The sequence below is a fragment of the Diplotaxodon limnothrissa genome, linkage group LG6 (genome assembly GCF_057381915.1).
Source record: "Diplotaxodon limnothrissa isolate DT_005_m linkage group LG6, D_limnothrissa_male_GT1.1, whole genome shotgun sequence".
NCBI classification, from domain to species: Eukaryota; Metazoa; Chordata; class Actinopteri; order Cichliformes; family Cichlidae; genus Diplotaxodon; species Diplotaxodon limnothrissa.
Window position 1 is genome coordinate 6,633,674 of NC_140601.1, and position 23,394 is coordinate 6,657,067.

At 43.8% G+C, this 23,394-nt stretch overlaps 2 protein-coding genes across 2 annotated transcripts; one reads left to right on the forward strand and one right to left on the reverse strand.

The window, feature by feature from the left end:
• Nucleotides 1-245: 245 nt before the first annotated feature.
• LOC146630026 (rho-related GTP-binding protein RhoU-like) lies at nt 246-2,409 on the reverse strand. Its single transcript, XM_085356757.1, has 4 exons — nt 2,139-2,409; nt 1,849-1,907; nt 1,674-1,703; nt 246-737 (listed from the first exon to the last, which is right to left on the reverse strand). Exons 1-4 carry the CDS (start codon nt 2,407-2,409, stop codon nt 246-248), a joined length of 852 nt encoding a protein of 283 aa, XP_085212883.1.
• Nucleotides 2,410-17,178: 14,769 nt separating this feature from the next.
• On the forward strand, nt 17,179-21,994 carry dla (deltaA). The gene is made up of 11 exons (XM_085355406.1): nt 17,179-17,247; nt 17,393-17,695; nt 17,970-18,030; nt 18,124-18,381; nt 19,299-19,359; nt 19,464-19,594; nt 20,180-20,349; nt 20,604-20,820; nt 20,914-21,682; nt 21,772-21,880; nt 21,989-21,994. Exons 1-11 carry the CDS (start codon nt 17,179-17,181, stop codon nt 21,992-21,994), a joined length of 2,154 nt encoding a protein of 717 aa, XP_085211532.1.
• The last annotated feature ends 1,400 nt before the right edge of the window (nt 21,995-23,394 follow it).

Consider the following 23,394-nt stretch of genomic DNA (forward strand, 5'->3'; position numbering starts at 1 on the left):
CTTTACACTGGCTGTGCAGCTCATTTTCTATGTACTCTAACATGCACTTATTCAATTGTTGGGGATCTATTAACATTTTTCTAGCAGAATTTTCCTGTCAGTTTGAGAGTTTTTAACTGCTATTTGAATTATTTCAGGAACTTGTGTTGCTCTTTGTGTTGATAATGCCTCCTCTACTGGCATTATCTGTCACCTGGTCAGCTCTGTAAAAGACAACATCACTTAGGTTTGTAATCAAACTGTGTTCATTTGAATTCACAGCTCTGCTCTCCCATCAGGCAGTTGATTTTCCTCCACCAGGTCTCTGAAAGGCTCTTGATCTTATCAGGGGTCTTCTTCCTGAGCGTTAGCCTCTTCTGCTGCTGGACGTTGTTGCTCTCTGTGTACTGGATGCTAGCTAAGATAGCTGAATCAAAAGTGTCCTTCAGGTTTTTCTGAGTCAGTGCTGAGCACTCTGCAAAACTCACTGCCCCAAGCTCCTGGGCAAGCCGCTGGCCCTCCTCTGTGGACACTGGCTGCTGCTGGTTCTGTGCCAGGTGGATCAGTACTTGAACATCTTCTCTCAGGTCCAGCTGGGTGCCTACCAGGACCACGGGCATGCTGGGACAGTGCTGACGGATCTCAGGAAGCCATTTGGTAGTGAGGTTACGGAAAGAGCAGGGACGGACGACGCTGTAGCAGAGGAGGAAGACATCAGCATTTTTGTAGCACAAGGGCCGGAGGCTCTCCAACTTCCCCTGCATGAATATGAAGACAAACCAGATTATAATCAAGCGGATTTGTTTTACAGACAGACAGGTGGCTTCATTCAGCGTTTGTGTCAGTTATTCCCACAAAAATCAACATCAGCGGCGTATCTGTCTCGCCTCATTTGTGGCTCTCAGATCCAAGCCTGCTGACTCCACTGAGGAGATATTCCTTATGGAATAATTATTCTTTTATAATATTGTAAGTGCCCTAACCCTGTTACAGAAATATTGTGATTGCTGGTTTTCACTCATAAAAGAAACACAGATAAAGTATAATATATAGAAATAAATAATATAGTTTATTTACTTACACTGATCAGAACTGAGCACAAGTACTGCTGCGAGCATGGCTAATTCCCAATTTGATTCTTTAATGAGTGTTTTCAGCAGCTTCTGTTATGGTGATGTTACTGCTATTGGTCTTCCTCATACAAGATTACATTCATGGGGCCATTCATCTGTAGATCATTTACGGTGATAAGGCGTGGAAAAGGGTTTTGTTATAAGTTGGATAGCCCAACCCTATTATTTATTTTATAAAGAACAAAATAACCTGGGTGTAAATCTTTGTCCAATCTATCACTGATTAGTCTATTAGAGAAAGGGTGAAGATAAGAGAATCCTCAAAAAGTCGATAGAGCACAAGGAGCACAAAAAAACAAAAAAAACAAAACAAAAAAAAACTACTGAAATACAAACTCACTTATTCCTGCAGGGGGCGACATAAACTGGGGGCTTACAGGGACATACTTGGGATTGGTGGGCAACTCAAACTGAAGGGGTGATAAAGGATTTAAGTCCAGGACTTGCTTTTACCTCTGGACTTAAATCCTTGTGTACTCTGCAGGGGCAGCCAGCACAAACAATCACTGCTAATTTCGGACCCAATGACTGACAACTACTCATTGATCACTGATGACTTACATTAATCGATCCATCAACCAGCCCCCATTTCTATCATGGCAACGCATTATAAGGAAGAGAGGAGTAAACTTAATTTACACTGCATACATCAATATTTTAACTCCAGCTCTCCAATTCATCATATCAATTGCTAGCTTTTTAAAATAAGAAACTAAAAAGAAAAGCTGATGCTCACCTGTCCAGCCATGTCACAGAGCTGCAGCCTCACCGGCTTTCCGTCAACCACAACCATCGCTAAGAAGATCAAAAGACAGCTTACAGTATGTTTTGAGCTATGATCCTTTACAGCTTCAGTAAGCTTTGCAGCAATAAACGCTTCTTGTGACCGAAAATGTGGATAAACGACTAACTGAGGCATGTAAGAAGTGTGTGTGTGTGTGTGTGTGTGTGTGTGTGTGTGTGTGTGTGTGTGTGTGTGTGTGTGTGTGTGTCGCTGGATCAGCTACACTAACGATCAAGATTTACCGGTAAAGTTGTCAAACGCTGTGGGGACATATTCTGTTGGGTATCCATTGGTGGTGTAGCTCACGATGAGGCTGGTTTTTCCCACCCCTCCGTCTCCAACCAGGACGCAGTGCACCTTGCGCTCGGGCGCGGAGCCGGAACGAAGGCGCTTCATGCTCAGCGGAAAGTCCCGGTTCTTCAGGCGCAGAGGCGGGACCGGGGGACAGTCCCCTGCGCACACCGGGTCCGACACAAGGCGAGGCTTCTGCTTCCCAATATCCTGAGGGAGCATGGCTCTGCCTTTGCACAGAAGAAGATCCGAAGTTTTATGGCGGTTCAGATTTGTTGGAGGCTTCCCGTTTGCTCCATTTTCCTGAACACTGTTTCTTCTGACTGGGCTTCTCTACTGCAAATCTAAAACGCTAAATGGTACTTCGGAGATTTGTGTTAACCATGTCAGATATTTGGAGCAGGCAGTGGCACAGCCGTCGGGTTTCTCTGCTCAGCAGGAGCTCCTGATTGGCATTCTCCCTGCATCTGCTGTGGTCGTGTCTCCTATAAGAGGCTTACAGAGCTGAGCGCCATCTGAAGCTGCAGAGCTCTCCAAGTGAAATCAGCTAAGCTTACCAGAAACGTTTACCGTTAAATACGGATTTGATTTCATTCCTATATACAAAAAGAAAAAAAGAAATCATCTTCGCAGATGGAGCACCATGAAACTCCTCTGCTGAATAAATGTTAATGTTGACGAAATAGCCGACATAATAACATACATAGCAACAAAAGATCAATACAAATGCTGACTCACTGTTACTGTGACATCAGTTCATTTCTGCCAACCTGCTGCTTAGTGAAAATGAGAAAGAAGCGTTGCTATGCCCTCTGGTGGTTAAATCATTTCAGCTGTGGAGACTGAAGGAGCAGTAGCAAATCATTACTCAGACAAGCTGTAGACTGCAGGTCTAATGCTTCAGCAGAGAAAGAGAGGGAAGGCTGAAAACATCAGAAGTGGCGAGAGGCGGCTGCATATCGTGACGGGGGAAAGCTGTTATAACACCCTCAGTAAAAATCACAGTGACCATAAATATCATAAATAGTTCATAGTTATCTAATTCAGCATTTATTTAAAAAGGGAAATTGTCTCTGATGTGTGTGATCAAAGTAACATGAAAGTTTTGTGTTTTAAGGTCAAACCCTTGAGATTAGTTTCCAAATTAATTTGGATAAAAGTATGAAGCACTGGACCAGTAATAATAATCTAAAAACAAATACTTTTTTCTCCTTTATGGAGTCAAACAGGGAACTTTAATTCTTGCAGATTGTGATTGATTTTAAATATTAGGATTACAGCTACCCAATGAAATAAACTAACCTTGATTTATTCTGTCATCACAGACGAGGTGAGAAACTGCTTCACTAAGCCCAGCCGGCACCTTTGTGTGAAGTGTGTGATTTCTGCACAGCAGTCTCCTGGAGAAATGTGTGGGAGGCAGAATGTGGGAGGCAGAATGTGTTGCCATGCATTTAACAGCAACAGCACCCCACAGAGTGAGAACAAGAATATATTTCTTAGGGACACATTGCATGAAGTGTTCCCGTTTCTTTAATGGCAATTGGCATTGTTGAAGTATTTGTCCAGAGGACGTCTTTTTACAATCTCTCTCCCAGCACAGAAATATCAGGTGTTTCTGTCTTTCTCTATATGCAAAGAAAACCCTTTGTTTCCTATTTGTTTCTCAAAGAAGCTGTGTTTTTATCTACAAATACAAAAAGAAGAGCAAACTCCAAGAACTTAATACCTCAGGATAAGAAGAGATTTCCAACCACTCTGTGCATGAGCTGAGGAAGTGGAACCAGAAGGATGGTATTTATTAGAGACTATCAAGATGACGTCCTCCAGTTGTTCTTATTTCTGTTTGATATAAAGTTGTGAAGTTGTGACACAAAATGTAAAATGCTTCAGAGCCGTATTGACAGACGGACTCCAAAAGGTAAACACTCATAAAAACAATCAAGCCACATGTTTATTTACAATTCAATCCAAAAAGGCCCATTTTCATCAATTTACTTTTATTTAATCTATTTTTTTTTTACTTATTTTAATTTGTGTGTTTGTTTGATAATCTGCATAAAAATATGAATAATTGTAGGCAACAAAAGTGTGGAAGCAAAAGTTTTCATTTTCTACCCTTACAGAGGATTTCTGAACATAATGCAGCCTATAAACTGTGATCAAGTCATTACACCAAACCGTTTTTTTTTTAATTGTCATCTGCAAATGATATTAATGCTTTTAAAAACGTTTGTCTTCAAAGTCAGACAATTCGTCGTCCTGAAGGCAGACGAAACATTGCTAAGAAATCATCTTAAACCAGCGAAGGACACTGTTGCCTAAAAGGATTAACAAAGAGGAACGCACCAGAGATCTACCAGCTCAGTGAATGGAGACATGGGGCAGCGTCTGAAGCTGGCAACGCACACACAAACACATAAATCTCATCAACACAGAGACACAATCACACACACACCTAACATACAAAGCTGCTATTCTACTCATGTACAAACAGTCTCCCCTAAACCCTCCCCACCCTCCAACATCTGATAAACTAGACACCTAATCAGAATCTTTGGGGACCCCAGGCCTCCTTTTGGAGTATGCAGACCAAGCAAATACATTAACTCAATTTAGAGTTTGGGATTAAGGGCCCACCCCTCCCCCTTTATGAACACACACACACACACACACATGCAACATCCCTCCTCTTTCCCCTTACTCTGCCTTTCCTCGATCCCTTGTCTCTCTTTTTGATGGGATCAGCTGAGCGCTACATTCTCTTCTTCTTCTTCTTCTTCTCTAGCAACCTCTCTCTCTCTCGCTCTCTCTTTCTATCTCTATCTGTCACACTCTCTCGCTCTCTCCCTCAGGGGACCGGGGTGCATGGACTCTATAGTTATGGGCCGGGGCCATCTGTCAGCGTGCACATTCACGCAGCCACCAGAAGGCCACAACATGTGCAGATTTAAATGGAGAACCCAACTTTCCCAGGACACACAGTCCTGACCCCGGCAGCCGCTGCAGCTCCCCCTCCTCTTCATCCTCCCTCCCATCACCCCGTGCCTCCCTCCTCCTGTTCTTTCCTCCATCCCACGTCCGTGACCACTATCCAGCATCCCTAAAATACAGACCCCACCCACCTGCCACACCCTCCTCCACCAACACCACCAAGAAATACTGTCTGCATTTGAATCAGTGAATTAAAGTCCCCCACCCAAAACCTCCTGGACCAATCAGGCCCCAACCCAACACACCCCAAATAAGTGTTTGCATGCATGTGTGTTTGTGTGTATGCATTGTAATGGCTGAGCAGCATGCACAAGCACCTTCTTTACACATAATGATGGATTTCCACCTTACATAGCAGCTGATGGAGAAAGAGGGGAGGTTAAGGAGGAGGTGGGCGGAGGGTGGGGAGGGGAGAGAAGGGAAGGAAGGCAACACTGGTGGGTGTGTGAGAAAGGGAGCGATCAGCTGATTGGTAAAACTGATCATGAAGGAGAGGGAGAAAGGATGGAGGGGAGTGTTAGGCAGCAGTGTGTGTTGTTGGATGTGGGCGTGGGGGCATGGGGTGGGAGGGTAACAGGATTGGTCTTGTCTGTGGGACCCATGGGGAGGACAATAGGAGCGGCGGGGGTAGGGCGAGTGTCACACGCTTTTGCTTTGTGGCACGGTCAACAGGCGTGTGCCACGGGTGTCGTCTCGCCTCCCCTTCGCCTGCTGTCCAACTCCTGGGGAAGCACCGGCAGCCATGAGAACCAGGGCCCCAGGGCCTTTAATGAGGAGCGTGCTGTTTCTTATCAAAGATGGACAAGCCATCATTACAATCATCATTAGAAGCTGCACAATGGAGCATACCTCCCTTAGCTATGGATGGGAAAATCCTCCAGCAGAGCAGAGGAACTGATGGCAGCAGTGGGGGGGATGACATTTCTTTCTTTTAAGGGTACAAAAAGTGAGTGCGAATGTGTCATTTTAATGAATTTTCAACAGTTTCTCCTGGTGAGGCAGCGCAGCTCATTTTGCGCATCTCCATCATTTTTTTTCCAAGATAAATTGTTTCAAATAGATCATACATGAGCGAGAAAGCCATCATCTGATAACATTTTAGAAAGTTTCTGCCTTGTGCATAAAAATAATTTTGACTGAGAAACCCCTTAATGTATTCATTTTTCAAAATGTTTGCTAATCATAAAACTAACTAATAAAATTAAGCAGAGTAAGAAGAAAGAATACATTGAACAATATCTCTGCTGGGGCTCTTATGATGTCGAATTTACATTTCACATTTACGATGATCAAAAAAAATCCAATGACCATGTTTATATTTAACTCAAAATGCAAGTGCATGCAGATGTTGAGACACTCTTTTATACTCTTTTTCATAGCAGTAAAAAAAAGAAACTTACAAAAAGAACAATTACACAGTTGCTTGCAATGATATTATATGTGCATTACTGAAAATTACAGAAATCTCTCTGTTGATCCAACATTTTGTGGAAGCTGCAGCAGTTATTGTGTCAGGGTTTTTTTTGGATACATCTTTACCACAGGTCAGTCAAACAAGGCCAATAGGGTGAAATTGCTAAAAAATTCAGTTATATACATGAATTTCAGCCATTTAGACAACTCTTCCTGTTTTTCAAGCTTTATCTCACTGGGTATGAAAAATCTGTCAATGACCATCTTCAGCTGTGTCCTGGGCATTGGCTGGGCCACTCAAAAACAGTTAGGTACTCACTGTGATTGGAAAGTCTGTGGCATTTCCTGTGCTGCATGCTTTAGCTGATGGACAGGTGAAGTGTTGACATGGTCAACTTCCATTCAAGAGCTCATGTTACTCAAGGTTGGACTTAACAGGTTGGGAAGATGTCTTGCTGACCATCTGCTATCAATCAGCACAGTTGCAGCATGAAAACCAAGAGGGTAGTACAAAGGTAATGCTCTGAGTTTTCAAGCAACATGTTGATATTTATGTCAAGGTTGGCTGTGTAACAGGCAGTATGACACAAACCCAACTGGTAAACAACCTCTTGTTAGCTACATACACAGATAACCTGAAAGTAACCATAGCACCATAACAGAAAGCCCAAATGTCAACAATAATGTTGACACTGGAACCAAGAATAATCAAAAATATAAAACCAGAGAAACCTGGACCAACGACCTGGGGACAACGACATCAACAATTTGTTTCAGGTATATAATATCTGTTGTTGCATTGTTATCTGAAATATTACTAATAAATATGTTTTCTAATTTTTGTAGTTCATTTTCTTTTCTGGCCAAAAAGGTTTTGCAACGTTGAGGGTTTTACAGAAAAGCAGGTTATTGTCTAGTGTTTGCCAGACACTATGCTTAAAGCCAAAATAGTTCTATTTTTGACTTTCTTTTCATACTTGTGACAGCATTGGATATCTGTGTTCTTGCGCGTCAAGATTAGTTTACAGCTGCAGTGCAAGTATAAAAAAACAACTTTGAATTGAACATTTGGGCTCTCATCACATCCCTGATTAAGGACCTGCTTAATAATTAATTGGCTGTGATAACCAACTCTCTGAAGAATTAGAATATTTTTAAATTTCCCTCATTTTCCATATTTTAAAACTTCTGCACAACTTACCACATTTTTATCATGGGTGCATAGAGTTCATCAGAATTATGCCCTGACACAGAGTGTGTATTGTGGAATCTTCAAATCATTTCAGTTCAATTCAATTTAATCAATATAGTGCTAAATCATAGCAACAGTTCCCTTAAACTGCTTTATATTATAAGGTAAAAACCCTACAATAATGCAGAGAAAGCCTCACCAATCAGATAAACCCCTATGAATAAGCACTTTGTGACAGTGGAAAGGAAAAACTCCCTTTTGACAGGAAGAAACCGCCAGCAGAACCAGGCTCAGGGAGGGCCAGGCAGCTGTCACAGGGAGACACCAATCCCCGTGCTACAGATGAATCCTAGTCACAGATTACTGAAGTAACCTGTGAGCAAAAGCAAAATAAGAAATTCCAGTTTACCCTATAAAATGACACTTACATTTGGGTCATGTGATTACATATATGGTCACAGGATTCTTGGAGTTTGTGTTTTGATACTTTAAAGACTGTGAATGGTCAATAACCAAATACCCACTCAATTCTGGTTTACTTTGCATTTTCAAGTGCTAAGGTGCACCTGCCTGAGCTTTCAGACAAACTGAAAGTGAAAATTGTAATAACAACTAGATTACATAACACTAAGATACAAGGTGCAGTTCGTTATTTTGATAATACCGTATCATACAGTTAACTAGCAGCCATATAGCTGAACTTCATCTAAATGGTAGTTTAACCCTTTAAAGCCTCAATCATGAGAGGATTTTTTAAAATAAAGTGTTTATTGATAATTTGATCTGATAATTATTAAAACATTTTAAAAAATAGATATTAATTTGCATACATGAGCTTTAATTTGTACCATATTTGATATATCTATCATTGTTTAGTTTTTTGTATTATGTATTGTGCAAGTTATTTAAGTTTTTTTTTTCAATGGAAAAAAATCACACTGATGATGTAGAAGTCTCCAAAACCGTATCTATCCAATATGATAAACACTAGGTGTTAAGGGGTTAACAGCGTAATCGCGGTGTAGTCTAGAGACTGTAGCTCTGAACTGACGGGGGTGGGCGTCAAATACGTAAAGAGACTAAGTCTTAGTTGATAAGATAAGTGTAATTACCTGACGAATGACTGATAAACTGTGCTGATTTTATGATTCCCGTCCAAAGGTTTAAATAAGGATCTGATTTTATACAACATGATACTCAAAGTGTCTCTTTCAGAGAGAAAAAAGTCCAGGCTGGGACTGTACCTTTAAAGTAAACAAAAAAGGAGCATGCTGAAGACTCAGAAGGAGCTTCGATCCCTGCATCATCTGCAGTAAGTTAAAAACGATCACACTAAATCTTTCGGTGTTTCTTTTCTTGGTTTCAGTCTCTCTGGGCGGCTGGCAGTCAGATTTGTCCAGGTTACCGTGTCATGCACTGTAGCCCACTTTTGAATTTGTCATCATTAATGTTTGTCCAAAAAATGTGTCGCTCCACTGTGGCCTTTCTCAAGTGTCTCCTTCAAATTCTTTTTAATGCTCTTCACTGGCCTCTGGCCACGACTGCAGGGAGCATTGTCATTTTGCTAAAGGTGGAGGCGATATAGGGAGGCGGTGTGTGTGTGTGTGTGTGTGTGTGTGTGTGTGTGTGTGTGTGTGTGTGTGCGCGGAGGGTGAGGGGGGCATGACGCTGCAGCAGTGGCAGCTGGCGGCCCAGCTTGCAGGGGCCATCTCTTCACAATGGAGAGCCTTCCCTCGGGGGCCAGTGATTTAGGACAGGGCTCTCTGGACAGGCCCCTGAAGAGGGGAAGAGAGGACACTGGCTTTGGAGAAACACACTCGCCCTCTCTCTCTTTCTTTCCACCTCTACCTCCCCTCCTTTTTTGTGCCTTGTCCTCTAAAGCTTCCCTGCTGGTTCCTGTACAACCCCCCCACACACACACACACACACACACACACATACACTCTTGACACAATCCCATCATCCCACCATGGCTAAGCTCTCTCCTGGGACGAACAGGCAGGCCTCTGGACAGGGAGCATTCCTGAGGTGTAGCACACTAATGTTCACTGGACACAATAGGGGACGACAACAGGTGCGTGTGGATCCTCTGTCATCCAGCGGCAGCTGAGAGATAGGAACACGGGGCTATTATGGCACCATTATCCACTGCTGCTCTACCGGTGGGCTGTCGGAGCTCTTTTCTCCAACAAAAACAAGGCTTTTTATGTGTAACCTGGTCTTGTACCCACCCAGCTCCAACAAGCCTCTCTTTCATCCTACTACCCCAGCTAGCACCTGCCACCCTGACACTCTCCAAAAAAGCCTAACAGCCACTTAACCATATTCAGTTCACTCGAACCCCAGCTGCAAAAAAACCTAAGCTCACTTGTTTAAAACATCTACCACTTCACTCTGGAGCTGCAAAAATTGTCCAGACAGCCATCTCTGTACACCACCCAACTCCCCCTCTCTCTGCTCCCTCCCTCCTACATCCCTCTGAATTATGTTATGTCTCAAATGAGCAGTCATATAGCAGATTGTTTGGTGCACCCACTTGATATAACTGGTGACAATGCCTCTAACAAAACGAGTGTCCTGAGGGGATAGGCAGTATTTGGTTACTGCATCCCTGATCTCTGCCCCATTGTGGTGGGCTCTGGGTCCCATAGAAGGTTGAAAGGGGGTTTGAGGAGGGGGACATGTGCACATATGTGAGCCCACAATGCAGGTGCCTACATCTGTTCATTTCTGGGCAGATGCTCGTGGTTGTAGAGATAGAGAGGGAGAGAGTGAGAGAGGGAGGGGAGATGGACTTCCTCCATTTACTCTCTCATCATTCACACTGGTGATTAAGCTTAAATGGAACAAAATAAGAGTAGACCTAAGAATGAAAAATGATGTGTTGCACCCCTTCTTGGGGAAAAAGAGAACTTTCAATGTTTGAATTTCATATACAACGCTGCTCAGATTGTTCTGGGTCTGTCTTTATGTTTTGACCCAGGCACCAGTTCAGGGAATACTCAATGCTGTAGCATAAAACAGTATTTGATCATGCTTTGAGCTTTCTGGCAGCCATTTTTTGCTTTAAAATAGCAATTCCACCAGCAACAGTTGCCTCCTAATCCCATCAGAAAGGTGAAAAATGAAAGGAAGACAAGACCACGGCCATGCAATAAATTCTGTGAGGCTGGTCTTTCTTAGTATAAAATGCTACCAACAAAGCTAGCATGTATTTGAACAGGTAATATATACAAAGTTCACAAATAGCATGATGTGATTGCTAACTAGCACTGAACACCAAGTGCAGCTCTTGATTGATTTTGCAGATATTTGGTAAAAAAAAAAATAAAAAAAAAGAATTCTGACAAATGAAACTGATCATGTGATCTTAAATCTAGGTGAAATTTAAGGGCATGTAGTATTTTACACTTTAATATTAATAACCATTGTTAATAAAGGGAAAAATAATTAGTTACTGTCAGCAAAGAATACATGTGTTCATCTTTACTAATATGTTAATAATTGGCTTGTAAACTTTCTAAACCCTTCACTTGGCATCACTGTAAAGCGGCAACTGATGTAAAAAAATAATAATAATTTAAATGGTCTATAAGTGTCATTTGATTTGATATTATAAAGTTGCAAATGATGTTTGCAATAGCAGATTATCAGTCATTTCAAATGATAGGTTCACCCCTGCTGTTAAGTGTTTAATGACTCTATCAAACAGTAAATAGTTCTCTTTCCAAACATGAACAAAACAGTCCATGTCGACTTGTTCCACTGCATCACAAATAAAAGCGGGTGGAATGAGGCAAAGGTTCAATTCAGGGTAACACAACAGGTCAAAAGCCAAAAATGGCATTAACATTTGGCAATCATTAACAAACACGTGATGTAGTATATAAAATGCTAGGCGTGCAACAATAGTTGTAGGACAACAGACGACTGGAGAAATCTTTCCTGGTCTAATGAGACTTGACTTCTGCTGTGACATTCAAATGGTACGGTCAGAATTTGGCATAAACAACATGAAAGCATAGCTCCATCCTGCGTTGTATCAATGATTCAGGCTGCTGGGAGCAGTGGTGTCTATCATGTGGTGGATATTTTCTTACCAAACTGCCAGACCATGTCCATCCCTTTATGACTACAGTGTACATGTCTTCTGACGGCTGCAAACGTTGCCAGTTAACCATGTCACCATGTCACAAAGCTCAAATCATCTTAAAGTGGTTTCTTGAACGTGAAAATGAGTTGACAGTATTCAAACAGGCTCTGCAGTCACCAGGTCTCAATCCAACAGATCAACACTGGGATTTGGGTGGAACGGGAGATTTACATGACAGATGTGCAGCTGACGAATCTGCAGCAACTGTGTGATGTTATCATGTCAGCATGGACCAAATTCTCTGAGGAATATTTCAAGCAGCTTGTTGACTTTAGGCCTCAAAGAGTTTAGGCAGTTGTGGAGGCCAAAGGGGTGCAGCCCAGCAGCAACAGGGTCTAGCTGATGAAGTGGCCACTAAGTACACTGTCTATCTCCCTTCTTTTATGATACTCTGAAAGTGCGTATTGTTTCATAACACTTAGAGTATAATTTGCATTTTCCAGTTGTTACTCACTCTAAATTCAGAAGAATTGGGTGGGAAATTGCACTATATAAGTCACAAAGTCACATGAAGCCACTTAAATATAATTCACCCTATTTTCTTATTCACTACACTCCCATGTCAAACCACATTAAACCAAAAGCAGAGTTATAATCTATTTAAAAAGGTCTTACTTGCTTTTACCCATTAAGTGCCTTTAATTTTATTTTTTAACCCTACATCCATGTATGTATCCTCTTGACTGTGTATGTTTTGTCTGTTTGTTATTTATTCCTGCTGTCCAGGTGGTATTTATATTTTATTCCTGCACGGTTGGTGTGGAGCACCCATAATTTTGTTGTACATGTACAATAACAACAAAGCCCAATTTTACTCTATTCTACTATTCTGGTTGCTGTTGCACAGAAAATATTATAAAAACAGGCTAAACTTTAATTCACTTTTCTATGTAAATTTTATCATTTTATCAATAACCTTTGACAACTATAAGTTTATATTTATTAAAGGTTTGTGATTGTTCAATCCTTCCCCTACTCGTCATTACGGTAGGACCGTGGGTGTGGGCATTAACATGAGTATATGTTTTGGGTAAACGTGTGGCGCACGGCATCAGTTGTGGATTTATCGATTTTATTCTTAGGGACCCGCGTGTGTTGTTGTGCGTCACCCCAGGGTGCGCAGCAGATGTGTTTTTATAAACACTGGCACGCGACTGGCCACGTACAGCTCGCTCTTTACCTCCCCCTTAGGTCCCCTATGCCTACACAAACACACTTGCAGGCGCGTCTCCGGGCCTCCCACGTAATTACTGCCGCACTCTTCCCATAAATGTAAACTCAGCACGTCTCCACCAACAGCAAAGTATGCAAATGAGACAGCAGGCCGGACAGGGAGCCTCGAAGCGCCGTGGGAAGCCGTGAGGAGCCTCGCGGAACCCCGACAGGCCCTGGGGAAACGCGGGTCTGGCCTGTGGCCCCCTTTTCGAGCAGCTGGCCACAGTAATCTGATCTGGACACAAAGGAGCCTGTTGATCTCTGCGTCTGAGCAGGTAGAACAAGCGGACCTGAGAGAAGGCAGTCCAAGTCTCCTCTGAAATCCCAAGTCTCCAAAGAGCCTTAAAATGGTCCGAACTGTTTAGCAAAACTAAATTCTGATGGGATGGTCTTCCAAATAGAATATAAAACACTGGTAAAGTCACACAAAGGAATTGTATTTCATATTGTTGCTAAGGTGTTTTTTCCCCGTAAGCTATTACGCCTGGAGGAGGAATGCGTAATAGCATCTCTCACGAACGTGCCCATTCAAAACCTGCCATTTCCTTTAGGCTTTCAGCGCTTACACGGGTGGCCTCTATCCCCTCATCCTCCTCCTTCTCCTCCTTAGCGCCCCCCTCCCCTCTCCTCTCAGCTGCATCCAGCAAGAGAACATTGATTCTGCACCTTTTCCTTTTCATTCGGGGGATTGAACCACCAACCATAGCAGCATCATGTGTGCATCTTTGACTCCAGGTGAAGTCTGCAGTCATATTTTCTGCACTGATGAGATATTACTGTAAATAATCAGTTGATCATCACACAGCATTACCCTCCCTTCTCCCCTTCCCCGATCACCGCCTCTTATGATCGATATCGTGTGATGCTCGCTGTGTTTACGTTCCCACGAGTGACCATGTGGTGTCTCCTCTTCTGGGACCAAGAAAGGGAAAAAAATCTCCTGCTTCCCCCTCGCCATATGGCCCCGGAGGGCCCATACCGTTACAGGTCCTTATACATGCTTCCAGTTGAGTGTAGATGGAGCCCAGTGGACAGAGGCACATAGAGATGTGCGCTTCAGGCCGGAGAAGGGAGGGAGGGAAGCAGGGAAATAAACGTCGTTTTCTGGATATGCAGGGGAGGGGGAAGTTAGTGGCAGATGGCTTGTAAGGGTCTGTCCGCGTCTGAAGGCGTGTCGTGGTCCTTCACTGAAGACCCCCTTCCTCCTTCCCCCCTGCATTCACAATCAATGGAAATTAAAGCGCAGAGAATGGATGAATAGTCAGACCCCGAGTCACCCTTTTTTGTTTGACGCAGCTACTGGTGGGCAGGAGTTAAACTACAGCAGCCCCCTACAGTAGCACTTTGGTTAAACAGCCAGCACCATCTTTTCGATGGACAGTGTCCTAATTGTGTTCTCTGTTTTTTCTGTTTTATTTTTGGTTGTTGGGGCGGGAGGGGGGGGGGGGGGGGGGTCTACTTTTCTGGTTTTGAGTGTAGAGTGTAGAAACTCAACACTTCACTCCAGGTGAAGTGCAGCACAGCGGCCAAGGTATTAACAGTAAATAGCCCTTCAGTTAAAGTTTCTGATAACGGACATTATGGGGGTTCAATATAGCCTGAAAACGTGTCTGTGTAATTTTACCATGTCGGTACCAAAAGTTAAAGTATTGCACCCAGATGCACCCTCCAATCCCCTCCCCCAAGGACGGATGAAGTCTCCCCTATCCCTGAGTGTAATTGATTTTCTTGTCTCAACCGGCTTAATTGTGATGGTCATGGTTCAGCCGGAGTTTACTTTGAGAAAGAGTCGAGAGTTGAGGTTTATCAATAGAGGAGGACTTTTTGTTTGATTGTTGCCCATGAAATAATACGTAACACTGTTATGTGACGTATGAAGTGAAGGTAATTGTGGGGGAACGTAACACTTTTTCATGGGGGAGGGCTCCTCTGACAGCCGGTGTGTAGGACGGACCGTGGCAGCAGGTAACGAAGTCGGAGAGAGGCGCCAGAAAACAATAGTCGTGACGTACATATCTCAACACAGTGACGCAATGTACGTGCGCTAGCCCGCGCGTGCAGTTCCAGTAGACCCCATTATACAGCAGAAAAATCACACATCTAATGAACAACCTAATTAAGCAACACCCCTCACCACACCCCCCGTCCTCCCACTCCTTATTCATATGCGCACCACATAAGATTTTGGACGAAGCACAGTTTTCCCTTTTCATACTAGGAGATATATATATATATATATATATATATATATATATATATATATATATATATATATATATATATATATATATATATATATATATATATATACTTAATGACAAATGAAGTCTGTGTGTGAGCGTGTGTACGCGCCCAGGGAGAGTATTGTGTGTTAGATGTGTGCGCGCACGCTCAGCCAAGTGAGGCGTACACGCGCTGTTATTGAGGAGAAGAGAGCAGGTGCTGGTCGAATTACCATACAGCTGAGGGGGGAGAGAGAGAGAGCAAACTTATTCCTCCACCACACACAACAACAAAAGTTCCCCCTTATGTTGGCCACGCGAGCGACTACGGTGCGCGCGCGCCTCTGTGCACGCACACACACTGCCACCTATAAGCACCCAAACACGGTCTCTTTTTTTCATCCTAGTGTGAAGAAAGAGAAGAAGGCGAGAGCAAAGTAGAAAAGCAGGAGTCCAGCCCCTCATGTCGTTTACCTCATTGCGCAGCTCTGCCAAGGAATGTTTTCTTCAGTCTTTTCAGTCAATTCAAAGCATCAAATTCTTCCCACAGATACAAATACCAAAATTTAGAGCGTGTGTGTATGCTGAGAAAGAAGGGGAGAAGGAAGAGAAAAGGGGGGAGGTGGGCTGAAAAACAATTAACTGAGTCAGAGTTTGACCAGGAAACGCTTTTTCTTTCTTTTTGGGGGAGATTTTTGAATCAGCTTCACACTGTTAATTGGCACTGCATCCAAAACATCTTAGGACGCCCACAACAAAGGAGCTGGTGCAGTGATGCAACAGCTGGATGGATCAATTCAGCCGCATGTCGTCCACAGCGCAGGGGGAAATCTGGCAGCTGTACGATGCTGAAAACTTTTAAAAGGTGTATAGAACATATCCATATTACCGCTTTAACACCTTTAGTTTGTTTTTCATATATAGGAGAGGGTCTGTGATGTCAAAAGACCAACAACCAAAAGTCAGCCCAATTCTTTTTCTTCTTCTTATGTCTTCTTAACCGCTTGAATGTTAAGTTTTCCTGTTTAGTGTTAGCAGAAAACATGTATTAATTAATCTTGTCTCCCGTCTTGTCCTGTGTAGGAGTCTTACAGAAGTTTTCACTTCTTAAATACTTCCACACAACCTTATTTGAGCTCGGGTATTAACACTGTATGAGAGGTTACAGGAGGAATAAGGAGGATGGTGGTGGGGTACTTGTATGGGATCCCATTGTAGAGAGCCAAGCCAGATTGGGAGGTGTAGTCGGGCAGCAGGAGGAGGGGGTCCATTTGCATGCTATTACCATAGCATGTGTCAGGCCGTATATAACAGGCTGCAGGCGGCCTTGGCTGTAGACAGACGCACAGTTCACAGTGAGGAAAGACATCAGGCAGTAGAAAGAAGCATGTTGGACCAGTGACAAATCTGTCCTTGGGTTAGACCAAGACCTTCACACACAAAACAAAAAAAGCTTCGCCCTAACATTCTTGCTGTAACAAACAAGGAACACTTCGCTTTTTCCTCTTTACGCACTGGATTATAACTGAACTTCGAGGACTGCTTTTCTTTTTCAACACAGCGCAGAAGTTTACTCCATTTGTTTTGTGATTTTATTTTTTAAGGTTTGGGATTTATCCTTTGTCTTTTTGTGCCTCGGGACATGAGTGAAAACGGCGTGGCTGATATCCACAGCAGTTGATGAGAAAACCCTGTGAGGCGACAGAAACGTGCTCAATGTATCTTCCTCAGACGGACTGAACAGGAGGAGGCACCCTGACGACAAGCCCAAGACTTTTTACTCTATTTATTTACTATTTATTATGTATTTATTTAATATGGGGCGCGTCATCCTGCTGACTCTTGCCGTCATGTCCATGTTGCTGTGCCAGGTAAGCTTCTAAATCAAACATTTTCCCTCCAAACAATGAACCATCACCCTCCCCCTGCCTCCCCTGCCCTCCCATCACAACACGCACTCTCACACAAGCGGTACTGTGTGTGCACTTGATGATAATAAGCCGCTTTCCTCCGCAGGGGTTTTGCTCGGGAGTTTTTGAGCTGAAGTTGCAGGAGTTTCTGAACAAGAAGGGAGTACAAGGCAACAAAAACTGCTGTAAAGGAGGTCTGGCTTCGTCTTTCCAGCAGCAGTGCGAGTGTAAGACCTTCTTCAGGATCTGTCTCAAGCACTATCAACCCAACGCTTCCCCAGAGCCCCCGTGCACCTACGGCGGCGCTGTGACACCCGTCCTCGGCTCCAATTCATTCCAGGTCCCAGATGCCATCCCGGAGAGTTCGTTCACCAACCCCATCAGGATTAACTTCGGCTTCACGTGGCCGGTAAATACAACCATTCATGTAGAGTAGGAGTTAAGGCTGAGAAATCGCGCCAATTCTTGTAAATGCGTGCGTGAAAAGAGCACCTTTTCCCCTGCGCACAACTTGAAGGCTCAGAGAGCACACAAAGTTTACAGGTATTTAGTTTCATCGGATCAGGTTAGGCAGTTTGCATTCAGCACATTGAGTGTATGGCACAATCGCCTCGGGCCTTTACTTGATGTTATCGCCACATCTCCGCTGGCCACCTGTCTCATGAAGCCATTTGTGTTCCCAGGGGACCTTCTCGCTGATCATTGAAGCATTACACGCCGATTCCAAAGACGACCTCTCCACGGGTAGGAACTAAATCTCACATTTCAGTGTTGTTGTTGTTTTCACATTTACACACTTTCTCCTCCTCATCTTGTACTTCTACATGCACATTTCAGAGAACCCAGACCGGGTTATCAGCACCATGACCACCCAGAGGCATCTGACTGTGGGAGAGGAATGGTCCCAGGACCTGCACACCGGGGGAAGGACCGAACTCAAGTACTCCTATCGATTCGTGTGCGATGAGCACTACTACGGGGACGGCTGTTCAGTGTTCTGCCGGCCGAGAGATGACGCCTTCGGCCACTTCACCTGTGGAGAGCGCGGGGAGATTGTGTGCGACGCCGGGTGGAAGGGGCAGTACTGCACTGAACGTGAGCTGCAGAGATTTTTCCCGTTATAGAATAAAATATTTAGATTAGACGAGAGACAAAAAAACACAGAAAGGAAAAGAAGTTAGAGGTAAAGAAATCCGTTTAAAAGGAAATCGTTTAAAAAGGATAGATTTAAAACCAATTTGAATGTTTTTTTAGTGAAGGTAAAGTTCAAAAAGTTTTTATTTCCATGTATCTATAGTCAAGTTCTCTGAGTGCCGTTAGAAGGCAATTTAGGGCGTAAACACCACGCGCACCCCCTCCTCTCTCCTACCCCCCCCCCCCCCCACCCCACCCCACACACACACACACATACATACACATACACACACACACGACCACTTGATTTATTCTAAGGAAAGTTTTTGAGAATAATCTCACGCGTGCCATAAATTTACATGCTACCTTCCGATTCGTTACTCTCGAAGTGGGCCGGTCGGTGATTGGCTGAGTTGGGGGAGGTATTGTTTGAAGTGGGCAGCTGCCGGCAGAGAGGAGACAATGGAGCAGCTGTCGCGCACTGGCAACACACTCGCCAGCTGTCCACTCTTATCTACCCCAATCCGAGACATTAAGGGGAGTATGTGTGTGTATGTGTGTGTGTACACACACAGAATGAATAAAAGAGTTCTGACCCGCAGTGAAGAAGAAAAAAAAGAGGGTGGTGGGCTGAGGGCCTCTGTGTGTGTGAGTGCGTGTGTGCACTCTGGGGCACACACGCATGCACACACTCCCTCCTTTGTCTCTGCACTATGTTAAGCAGAAAAATCTTCCATGATGACAAGCTAATGGGTTCAGAATCCACTGCTTTACTTCATTTTAATTACTTTCTTTGGATTTTTTAATCTTTAAAAGCAAATCTTAAAAACAAGTTGCCTCAATGTTTCTAAAAAGCATACTCTTGTTTTCCTGTACAGCGATTTGTCTGCCAGGATGTGATGAAGAGCATGGGTTCTGCGAGAAACCCGGGGAGTGCAAGTAAGTTTTCTCCACAAGTTCACTGGGGCATTAATTAATTAGTGGATTGCGTGAAGTAATGTGAGTGGAGTGACCGGTGTTCCCTCCTAATTGGACAACAACAGGTGCAGAGTGGGATTCAAAGGGCGCTACTGCGATGAGTGCATTCGTTATCCGGGCTGCCTCCATGGGACCTGCCAGCAGCCCTGGCAGTGCAACTGCCAGGAGGGCTGGGGTGGACTCTTCTGCAACCAAGGTAAGGAAAGAGTCTGGGAAGTAGGGACAGAGAGAGAAGTGGTTTTGTTGGATGAAGGAAGCCACAACACGTAGGGTACAGCAACGATTGCTTAGACGTTTTCCAGATATCTAGGCTGCATCACAATTTTAAAAAACAAACAAATAAAAAAAACTATTTGAAATGTATTTGAAACAAAAATCTGGTTATGTGCAGCTTAGACTTAGATTTCATGAACAGGAAGATAACAAATTAATGCTTAAACAACTTACAAATGCCCTGCTTATTTGGTGGAAAGGTGACAAAATGTGGACAACTTGTTCTTGAAGGCAAGTTTTCCATCACTGGTTTGTCATTTATTCAAACCACAAACTTGGTTTCAAACAAGCCAGTAAAAAGGTAGACTGAAGCGAAAGAGCATCAACACTCCAGTAACAGAGCAGCAGTTGTTTCAGCAAAGACAGGAGGCAAGGAAACAAAAAACCACTGGCAGAAGAGAAACAGTCAAGTGTGCCTGAGGACAAAAGCGCATACTGTCGCCGCTGCTGCTGTCCCGCCATGTGTTATGCTCTGGCTAATCCACATGTGCTGCTGTGTTTTTTCCAGATCTCAACTACTGCACTCACCACAAGCCCTGCATGAATGGAGCCACTTGTAGCAACACTGGCCAGGGCAGCTACACCTGTTCCTGCAGGCCTGGCTTCACTGGGGCCAGCTGTGAGATTCGGGTCAACGAATGTGCTGGAAACCCCTGCCGCAATGGAGGAAGTTGCACTGTGAGTGCTCGTGGGTCTTCTTAAATGAACTTGGAATAAGAATAGAGACATCTTGTTAACTGCGGCTCAGCACCAGTGATGCCTGAATGCATCAGCCTTCATTCCTTCTCATCTATCTTTTCTGTTTTCGATCATTCTTCAATTATATTAAACCTAAAAAAAATCAAGACATACAGCATGCAGCAAGCTGGAAATGCTGCAGATGCAGCACCACACAGATCTTGATGTCAAGTCTGTTCTATTTTTTCCCACAGGATTTGGAAAACACATATACCTGCACTTGCCCTCACGGTTTCTATGGCAACAACTGCGAGCTAAGCGCCATGACGTGTGCTGATGGGCCTTGCTCCAATGGAGGCCGCTGTACTGACAACCCTGACGGAGGCTACTTCTGCCAGTGCCCCACGGGGTATGCAGGGTTCAACTGTGAGAAGAAGATTGACCACTGCACCTCCAGCCCCTGCTCCAATGGTAAGTACAAACAGAATAAGGGTTTGGTCTTTGAGATGCTCAGTCTGCACGAACTGAACACTCATTCATTCATGACTTCATCTCTATTCTCAGGTGCACGCTGTGTGGATCTCGTGAACTCCTACTTGTGTCAGTGTCCAGACGGCTTCACCGGCCAGAACTGTGACCACACTGGTGATGAGTGTTCTTCGTATCCTTGCCAGAATGGTGGCACGTGCCAGGAAGGTCCTGATGGCTACACCTGCACTTGTCCCCCGGGATACACGGGTCGCAACTGCAGCTCCCCGATCAGCCGCTGCGAGCACAACCCCTGCCACAACGGTGCCACCTGCCACGAGAGAAACAACCGTTATGTCTGTGCCTGTGCTCATGGATACGGTGGCAGAAACTGTCAGTTCTTGCTTCCAGAGCACGCTGCCATCCGGGGGTCAGAAGTTCCCTGGATGGCCATTGGTTCCGGGGTGGTGCTGGTGCTGCTGCTGTTGGCAGGCTCTGCTGTTCTGGTTGGCTTTTTGCAATCAAAAGTCCAGCATGTCGGCCAAGTAGAAACTGTAGGCGAAGCAGAGACAATAAATAACCTTACTAACAACTGTCACCGTAGTGACAGGGACCTGGCCATCAGTGTGATGCCGATGCCAGGTGTCAAAAACATCAACAAGAAGATGGACTTCTGCAGCGGGGACCCTGATGAAGGATCTCCACCAGGGAGGAGCAGCTACAAGAGCCGCCATCTGCCTGCAGATTACAAGCTCGTACACGAGGTCAACTACGAGCAGGCGGCCAAGGAGGCCATGCTGGAGGCGGCCTGCGAGGACAAGGACTCATTTGAGTTTGAGGAGAAGCGCAGCAAACGTTTAAAAAGGTAAATAACTGACGCTATAAACGTCTGTCAAACACAAAATCAGACTGTGGATGTCCACAAATCTAACGTGTTTTCTCACCTTCCTACAGCGATGCATCAGAAAAGAAAGCCCCAGAAATGTCTGCATGTGCGGACACCAAGTACAAATCTGTGTTTGTGATGTCAGAGGAGAAGGACGAATGTATAATTGCAACTGAGGTGAGTTCTACTTTGTTGACCCTTAGCCAGAGATACGATTTCTGCGGTCATTTGGAATTTAAAAGAACAAAAACTAAAATTTTCTGTCTTTTTGGTGTGTTTCCCCAGGTGTAAGAAGCCACCAATGGGCTGCCCGTTGTTCATTTACTCTATAGGAGAGTTTTTATGCTCCTTCAGATGCTGCTCTAAACCTAGGGGGAGGTGTCCCGCCTTGAGACTGCTGCTGATACGTTTAACTGATATTCAGAGTGAGCTGGTTCTCTACTGGAAACTAAGCGCAGGCAGTGGCGGCCTGTGGGATTAGAACTGGCAGGGTAAAAAAAAAAGTTTACAGTTCAAAGTAAACTGCTTCTTAGCTTTCTGTTCTGCCTGTTAACAGGGAGTGGGGTTTTTGTAAAAAATAAGAAAAAAAGAAGAAGAAAAAAAAGAAAATATAAATGAACGCTGTCCCGTAGCGATGATATACGAGTTTTGTTTTGCAACATTTGCACCCAGGCCTTTTCTCTAACCCACACGCCGTTGCTGAGCGCAGGAACTGCATCAAACGGTGGATGTTTGGCCATACTGGCCTGTTCTTCACAAGGCTGTTCTCGTGGGCTGTGCGCCCATCACTGCACCTGTGAAGACTGTATGTATACTTGATCACTGTGTTAACTGAAGTGCATTTTCTTCCCTAAGCCCTCCAAACCATTTTATGACATAGTATTGTTCAGTTCTTTTCTTCTTTGGGATATGAAAACTTTGTGTCGATTAAAAGAAAAAGAAAGTTGCTTTTTGATACTGATTTTGTAAAATAAATAAAGAAAAAAAACAAGTTATGATTTAAAATTATGATTTAATTTAAGTTAATTTAATGATTTTGTGTTATTTTTATTTTGTATTATATACTTGTGATGTTTGTTATGATTATTTAAGTTGCTTTTTTTAATGATATTTGCAAAGGCACTTCAGGTCAATGGGATGGTTTTTCTTTGTTTTGTTTTTTTAAGAAAATGTTATTTAAGAGGGATTGTACTGTACAAATTGTTATGTTACCCTTTCCTTTACCGTATTTGAATGAAGGAATTAGCCAAGACTATTTTTCCAAATAAATATTGCTAAATGTGAACATTTGATTGCGTCCAACTTTTGTTTTGTCCATCTGCAAGCACTCTGAAAAACACTTCTTTAGGGGTCTGTGAGCAAAGTTAATCAGTAACATCTGTTGTCTTCCCCTTGCGACCCCATAGTGGGCTTTTCTATGCCGACACTGTTGGCTACTGCCAGAAGTTGAAAGTGTCTCCCTGGAGATGAGAGAGGGGGCCCTATTCATAAAAAACAATACCCCTACGCTAGATTTACCACTCCTGTTTCTCCTCCTAAAGACCAAGTCAGGTAATTCACGGCTCTGAAATTCACCTACTGGACCACTTTAGGTTTGGTTTTCAAACCTTGACTTCCTGTTGCCAGAGAAAAAGCTATTAAAAAACAAACAAACAGCAAAGTTCGGTCACATCTGAACATAAAAGTCATAC